Source organism: Microchirus variegatus (assembly GCF_963457635.1).
Source record: "Microchirus variegatus genome assembly, chromosome: 7".
NCBI classification, from domain to species: Eukaryota; Metazoa; Chordata; class Actinopteri; order Pleuronectiformes; family Soleidae; genus Microchirus; species Microchirus variegatus.
Window position 1 is genome coordinate 29,027,610 of NC_139808.1, and position 8,632 is coordinate 29,036,241.

Consider the following 8,632-nt stretch of genomic DNA (forward strand, 5'->3'; position numbering starts at 1 on the left):
ACGATGCACCGTAAGAGACTAAAAAAACCTAGAAATGTCTTCTGGAGCAATTTAATTATCCTGCCTAATGGAGCCATTACTATCTCGCTCTAAAAAAACAGCAACATGAAGTCTGAGATTAAAGTCAGAATTCTGAGAAAAAGTCTGAAGTCTTTAAAACTCACTTTAATTCTGACTTCAATCTCACTTTAATTCTGACTTTAATCTTTTTTTTTATTCTGAGGAAAAATAGAATTCTGAGATTGAAGTCAGATAAGGTTAGATTAAATTCAGAATTCTGAGATTAATGTCAGAATATAAGTGAGATTACAGTCAGAATTCTGAGAAAAAAAGCATGACTTTCATCTCAGAATGGTGAGGGAAAAAAGTCAGAATTCTGAGATTAAACTCAGATTAAGTGAGATTAAAATCATATTAAGTGAGATTTAAAATCATATTAAGTGAGATTAAAGTCAGAGTAAACTAGATTAAAGTCAGATTAAGTGAGATTAAAGTCAGAAATCTGAGATTAAAGTCAGAATATAAGTGAGATTACAGTCAGAATTCTGAGAAAAAAAGTCTGACTTTATTCTCACTTTAATTCTGACTTTTTTTCTCAGAATTCTGAGGTTAAAGTGATATTAAGTGAGATTAAAGTGATATTAAGTGAGATTAAAGTCAGAATTCTGAATTAATCTCTCCTCCTCCTCCACCTGTGGCTCTTCCACCTCCATTGATTCCATCTATTTCCTTTCTTTTCCAACGTGCTTCAGTCGTTAGGCTTGTGTGTGTCAGTACATCCGTACATTTTGTTTCACAAATGTCCTCTCATTACGAGGAGCCTTTCAGAAGAGCCCAGGCGGGATTATCTGCTCTGTAAACGGCCGCTGAATTGCCCGCCTCTTTAAAACTGTGGCCAATTTAATTCTCTTCTCTGCAAAGGTAAAACACAGCCTCACTCTCCTGGTTCGACGATAGACGAGAAGAAGAAGAAGAAGAAGAAGAAGAAGAAGAAGAAAAGAGGCACCTGGACAGAGTCGGTCTCCTTGGAAACACCTCGCAGACTCAGAAAGTGATGAAGCGAGAACATTTTTAGAAGAAAGGAGGACGCCATTATGATTCTCCTCCAAACTACAGCAGATTAAGTCTTAATTCTGACATTACTGGCTTTTTTAAGGCGTATGAAAGTGTATAATAATAATAGTGATAGTTATTTTAGAGCGAGAACATGAGTAGAACCAGGGATCTGCTGCTGGTGCTGAACACTGACAACACTAACCCTCCCATCATGCACCTGTCACCATGGTTACTGTTGTATTAAAGTTGTATACTGTCAAAAACCAACAGGAAGTAGAAGACTTACCCTGAATTTATACTGCGTGCTCCTCTTCAGGCCTTGTACAGTACAGGTCAAGTTTTCTCCAGTGTACTTTGGATGAAAGTCTGCTCCCTGTGTGTGTGTGTGTGTGAGAGAGAGAGAGGAAACACTGTCAGTTAATCTGGATTAAATAAACACTGATTTGGTTTTTACCAGTGAGTGCATCATCATGTGGTCAATTGTGAAATGTTTTTCTGTCATAAGTTTTGTGCATCATTAAAGTCCATTATTCTCCTCCTGTGGGATTAGAGCGAGTGACAGCGCTGAGCTCCAAGACGTAATAAAACAAATAAAGCTTTCACGATTACTCTGATGATGACGATGATTAAAAAATCAATGAGTGCGTTTTTTAGAGTGTGATGGTAAACAAGCTCTGTGATCACAACACTAGATTACAGTAGAGTGCAATGACAATATTATGGAATACCGTCAAGTGATAGTATGAGGTATTAGGGCCACATGTTTAAAAAAAAAAAGCAGCATGAATTCTGACTTTAATTCTGACATTAATTTCGGAATTCTGACTTTATTTTCACTTAATCTGACTTTAATCTCAGAATTCTGACTTTTTTTCCTCAGAATTATGAGGAAAAAAAAGCCAGAATTCTGAAAAACAATCTGATTTTAATCTGACTTTTTTTCCACTCGGAATTCTGACTTTAATCTCTTTCTGAGAAAAAAGTCATCTTCGTCTAAAAAAGTCTGACTTTAATCGATTTAAATTGTGAGAATCAAGTCATAATTCTGAGAAAAAAGTCTGACTTTAATCCCACTTTAATCTCAGAATGGTGACTATTTTTTCTCAGAATTCTGAGATTAAAGTCGGATGAAGTGAGATTAAAGTCCGAATTGTGAGACTAATGTCAGAATATAAATGAGATTACAGTGAGAATTCTGAGAAAAGTCCAACTTTAATCTCACTTTAATTCTGATTAAGAATAAATCAGATTAAGTGAGATTAAAGTCAGAATTTAAATGGGATTAAATTCAGAATTCTGAGGAAAAAAGTCAGAATTCTGAGATTAAAGTAGTGTGGCACTAATCATCCTCCATACCATTGCGATTACTAAACTGGAACTCGCATTAGAATTAAGATTACATTATTATGTGTTAACACGTGTGTGTGTTTGTGTGTGTGTGTGTGTGTTCTTGTACTTGCGGTATACTGAGGACCAGTGAGGGTTTTTAACCAACAAAGTGAGGTCATTTTGGCCAGTTCTCACTTTGTTTTCAATAAATTTACTTCCTTAGGTTGCTATAACATGCTATACTCATTTTGTTAAAAAAATTTTTGGATGACATAGTATAGTATGACTTGAATGAATGAATTTTTTGAACCAAAACTTTGTGTCAAAGATTTTTTCAAATTTTGGACGACATAGTATAGTAGGACGTTTTTGTCAAATTTTAAACCCAAAAAAAAAAATCAATAAGTTTTCCAGCTCTTTTTACTCTGGGGCTCCACCTGCAGACATTTTATGGTACTGCACCCAGTAGTTCTTTGAATATGTCATTCATGAAGTAGATATTTGTAATTGTGTTGATTTATAAAGTGGAAATGCTGGTCCTCACTTTGTCAGCAACCCAGTCCTCAGTATACAGCAAGTACAAGAGTGTGTGTGTGTGAGTGTGTGTGTGTGTGTGTGTGTGTGTGTGTGTGTGTGTGTGTGTGTGTGTGTGTGTGTGTGTGTGTGTGTGTCACTAACGCTGTTGTCCTCCTGGATCTCCAGAGTGTATTTGATCTGCTCCTCACTGGGGCTGCCTTCAGGTCGCCCCCACTCTAAGGTCACCCAGGAAACCCCGGCCCTGACCAGCCGTGGTGCCAGGGGCAGAGAGGGCAGAGTCCCCATGGTGTAAAACACCACCTCTGTGCTGAAGCCACTGCACAAAAAAAAAACACACATACACACATTTTTTATTTAGTTTCATTCAAAATGCAGAAAGAAATTCAGAAAATAACACCGACGTGGTTGTTTATTTTCAAACGTATTAAGGGACCGCGGAGCTCCCAGAGCGCGTGGTAAGGATAACGGGGATTAATGTATAACGCTACTGTGTTCACGTCACGTTTGTGAGATGTAATAACACAGTGTGTGTAACTGTGTGTAACTCCTGATTTCCTCTATCACCACCTCCAATTTCAAAGGGAGGAGAGTGATGCTATGTCGTGAGGTGACATTAGTATCCATGGTAACGAAAAGAAAATAGAGCTGAACATCCAACAGGTGAGTGTTTTTCAATAATAATAAGAATAATAATGGACAGAGGATGGGATTATGTGTGTGTGTGTGTGTGTGTAAAGACGATAGCGTACCTTGTGCCGATGTCGTTGTGCGCTGCCACTCTGAACGTGTAGCCGCAGGCGGGAAACAGTCGCGTTAGCTTACAGTGTCTCTGGCTCCCAAAGTAACAATCTCTGAAGACGCTGTTCTTCTTTCCCTGCACACGAGAAGGACACGAGACGAGATTAAATTAGAGATTAGAGTAAGAGATGATAGAAAAACAAATAAGAACGGGGGGGAAAAGCATTTCGATAGAGCGACACTTACCTCATCCCACTCAAGCAGGTAGTTTGTGATTTTGGATCCGTTGTCGCCGGGAGGCTGTGAACGACCACAGAGACAAAGAGGTTAGCCGAGGATAAAAGACAAAATACCTGCTGTGGTATCATCCAGACGAGAAACCAAAACTAGCTAAAAAGACGCTCAATATTAGCTGCGTACAAGCTAACGTCAACAACGAGGCCACACCTTTTTATGTTGGCTAGCCTAAACGTGCTAGGACAAGTTTATTTAAATTCATAGTTTTTCCAAAATGGCCGACTTCTGGGTGGGCGGAGCTAATGGAAGTAGATTAGAAACTTGTTTGGCATCACGGGAGCAACAAGTTTACCAAGTTTGGTTAAAATCGGAACATCTCTGTGCGTCTGAGACACAAAAATTAGCATTAACGCAATTTTGGCGTGTTTGTACAGTAGCCCGTAATGGACAAGCTAATCATTTTTGAGTTTAATGCTAACTTAAGGCTACATGAATTCTCCAGTGATAAAAGTTGCTCTATTTTGCAAAAACATCAACATTAATGTAGACAAGATGGACAAGCTAACGTCAACTTTGTCAGAGCGCTGAGGCTACGCCTTCTGACGTAGAGAAAATCCTTTGTCAACTTTTAATCACTAACTTGTCTCGAACATATGGACCGAGTTTGGCGCGGTTAGCTTAAACATGCTAGGACAAGTTTGAAATTGTTCAAATTGTTTTTCCAAAATGGCCAACTTCTGGGTGGGCGGAGCTAATGGAAGTACATTAGAAAATTGTTTGGCAGCACCACAGCAACAAGTTTAACAAATTTGGTTAAAATCAGAAACAACTATGTGCGACTTAGACACGATAGAAAAAAAATACATTTAACGCAATTTAGGCATGTTTGTACAGTAGCCCATAACGGACAAACTAACCATTTTTGAGTTTAATGCTAACTGAAGGCTACATGAGTTCTCCACTGATAAATGTTGTCTAGAACATATGGACCGAGTTTGGTGCGGCTAGCTTAAACATGCTAGGACGAGTTTGTTCAAATGCATTTTTTTTGCGTTTTTCAAAATGGCTGACTTCTGGGTGGGCGGAGTTAATGGTAGTAAATTAGAAATTTGTTAAGAATCACAAGAGCAACGTGTGTACCAAGTTTGGTTATAGACAAAAAGTTAGCATTTAACGCAATGTTTGTACAGTAGCCCATAATGGACAAACTAACCGTTTTTGAGTTTAATGCTAACAGAAGGCTACATAATTTAAAGCGTAGGCCACCCATACCTTCCACTGTAAGGTGAGCGTGCTCTTGGTGCGGTGGGAGAGTTTGGGGGCTAGCGGGACGTCGGGAACGCTGCAGTGTGTGGTGAACGAGCCGGCGTCTGAACACGAGCCTCGCACCGAGTTGTACACGGCTGAGACCCTGAGGAAATAACACACACACACACACACACACGGATTAAAAATGACATTACAGCGAGAGCAGACAGTGTACAGACAGGTGTACAATCCTGAAGGTCCTTACCGTACGTGGTAGTCTGTTGCCGGCCTTAGGTCTTTGAGATGGTACTCCAGTTCTTCACCACTAAAACACACACACAGGAGTCACAAGTGTTCAGCGGATGTATACGAGCTTTATTTGTAGACAGCGACTACAGTGGTCTTTTAAGATCCCTTTACCTGAATATGAGGCGATACTTTCCCTCTCGTCCCTTGTCTGAGAGGGAAACCTCGTAGGAGCAGGACACGGGCATGCCGTTAGTATGCCTGTTCACCAGTCCTGCAGGGGGGGCCCAGGAGAGCCGAGCAGCCCGAGCCTGTACACTGGACACCTGTGAATGTGCACATGAATATAGACATGAATACACACATGAATATACACATGTTTATATGTGACCTCTGAAGCAAAAGCTTAAGTTTAATCAAGTTTAAGGCGTGTGACAGAGTAATACAATATTTTCCTTTCTCTCTTTCAACTTTGGTCAATTTTGTTTTTCAAAAATTTCATGTTTCAACTTTAAAAAAAAGATTTTTTCCCCCAAAATGAAATTGTTTTAACTTTTGTTTAACAAAAATTCAAAAATGTCATGTTTCTTTTGTCAAAAATATTTTTGCCCCAAAAAATTAATGTTTCAACTTTTGTCAAATTCCCCCCCCCCCCCAAAATGTTAATGTTTCAACTTTAAAAAAGAAGATAATTTTTTTTTAAATGTAATGTTTCAGATTTTTCTTTTTCTTTTAATGTTTCAGCTTTTTTTAAAAAAATTCAAAAAAATTCATGTTTCAACTTTTGTCAATTTTTTTTTCAAAAATGTTATGTTTCAACTTTTGTAAAAAAATAAATAAAATAAAAAAAAAAATAATAATTTAATGTTGCAACTTTTGTAAAAAAAAATTATCTGGTTCTGAGATTTCTCCGCTCTTGATTCGGCGTTATACAAATAAAATTGAATTGACAGACGTTTACAGATTTATGTCCTTTTTTACTCCTAGTAAAAGTACTATCAGCCTGAACAGTGGGACACGATTTTCTTACGACATATGAACGTCACGTTCCCAAAGGTGTTTATAGATTTTAAACACATCGTATGAAACACCACAGGAGCTGAACTGTTAGCGTCGTGTTAGAAAGAAAACAATCCTTAAACACTTGTCTTATGAGTCTCTTTCTTGTATAAATACATGTCATGAAGTAAAATATGAAAGGATTCCTTTCTGTGAAGAGAGAGCAATCCTTTCCTGTGTTATATGGAAATGGGAAGTTTCTGTATAAATAAAAAGAAAGTTATTTAAATGTCTGTCTGAGTGTCTGCGCCTGCATGTAAGCACATGTTTACGGGGCTTTCAGCTGCGGCATCGGCCAATTTAGCGTGATTTAGCTGCAGTCTGCTGCAATTCTGCAAATTTCAACGTTTCCACATCCACTGAATCGGCGAGAAAATGTGCCTCGAGGGCAAAAGCAAACCACAAAACCGTGCCCAGACGGTGTTTGTGAGGAAGAGCAGCAGACAGACTGACAGGATGAGACATTTCATTATTCATCGTTTTAATCACCGTGTCGATTTAATTGAACATCTGCGTCTTTGAAATACAACGCATTTTTGACACCAGTTGTGTCCGGTGTGCGTCCATTATTGTGGACACAAAGACAGACGGAGAGAAAAGAAGAGGTTTAAAACACAGTGAAGGATGAAACGCAGCATGAAGATCCGTCACCTTGTCCACTGACTCTGACAGGAAGTCTGTTTATTACCAACATTAAGGTTACCATCCCATAAAGGCCACTGAATAAAGAGCTATTCAACATAAGAGTGTGGTCTGATTGATGTCACTCTGAGTCCTTGTGTCCTCTGTTCAACAACAACCGTCTGTGACTGCACCGCTGATTCATCTCTGCCTCAGTCGCACATTTTTCATAAATGACTGCGGTGAATATGAACAAACACAAAGTCTGAATCTTCTTCTACATTTTTCCACTAAACAGGAACATAGTTCGGCGCGGCGTGGAAGGGAAGGACATGACACGACACGGTACAGCACAACACAGCACGGCAGGACACGACTCGGTACAACACGGCACAACATGGCACGGCACTGCGCGCCACGCAACGGCACGGCCCTGCACGTCACGGCTCGGTACAACACGGCACAACATGGCACAGTACAGAAGGACACGACGCGGCACGGCACGGCAAGGAAGGACAAGACACGGCACAGGCACAACACGGCACGCTACTACGTGGCACAGCACTGCACGACGCAGCACGGAAGGACACGGCACGGCACGGAAGGGAAGGACAACGACACGGTACAGCACAACACAGCACGGAAGGACACGACACGGCACGGAAGGCCACGACACGACACGGAAGGACACGGCACGGAAGGACACGACACGGCACAATATGGCACAGCACTGCGCGCCACGCAATGGCACAGCACGGCCCTGCACGACACGGCTCGGTACAACGCGGCACAACATGGCACGGTATGGAAGGACACGACACAACACGGCACGGCACAACATGGCACAGCACTGCACGACGCGGCATGGAAGGACACGACACAACACGGCACGACACAACTCGGCACGGCACAACATGGCACAGCACTGCACGACGCGGCACGGAAGGACACGACACAACACGGCACGGCACAACATGGCACGGTACAAAAGGACACGTCGCATCACGACGCGGCACCACGTGGCACAGCAACTAGTGGAGTCGCCCTCTAGTGGCTGATCGCTACATCCCGGGCTTCACTTTTCAAAAGCTACGTTCAATTTATAAACAGCCTGTGGTTAGCTTGTCTTTTTATTAGCATGGGTGCAAAACTGATGTGAAGTGATTTTAACAGCATGTGCTGCTTGTTTGTGGTTTGGAGTTAACACAACAACATCATCATCATCATCATCATCATCATCAACTGTACTTCCATAAACAGATAACGGTGACGTTAATACAAAATAATGACTCGTGGGCTGGAAGTTTAATATCCTGTTCCTGAGAATTAGCTTTTAATTTCAGCGTCATTTGAAAGAGGGAAAGCAACGTTAACGTCTAACAGAGCAGCTTGTAGCTACTGCTATTTTATTTATTTTATATTTTTTTGGAGGTGACGCAGGAGCTCATATGGCTCCTGCTAAAGCCTCCTGTCGCTCCTCGCTCATCTGCAGCAGACGCTGCAACAACAAGGTAACACTGTGTGTGTGTGTGTGTGTGAACATTGTTACGCTGCCTCTGCA

General features: G+C 40.9%; 1 protein-coding gene across 1 annotated transcript in view; it reads right to left on the reverse strand.

The window, feature by feature from the left end:
- Positions 1-8,632, reverse strand: part of fndc3ba (fibronectin type III domain containing 3Ba) — a gene marked incomplete at both ends in the record, with an annotated part of 64,377 nt that overhangs the window by 16,212 nt on the left and 39,533 nt on the right. The window contains 7 exons of the mRNA XM_083892069.1: positions 1,343-1,429; positions 3,064-3,238; positions 3,672-3,796; positions 3,907-3,960; positions 5,170-5,308; positions 5,411-5,470; positions 5,566-5,717. Of these exons, the coding sequence (XP_083748195.1) occupies positions 1,343-1,429; positions 3,064-3,238; positions 3,672-3,796; positions 3,907-3,960; positions 5,170-5,308; positions 5,411-5,470; positions 5,566-5,717 (792 nt within the window). The remainder of the gene's footprint in view (positions 1-1,342; positions 1,430-3,063; positions 3,239-3,671; positions 3,797-3,906; positions 3,961-5,169; positions 5,309-5,410; positions 5,471-5,565; positions 5,718-8,632) is intronic.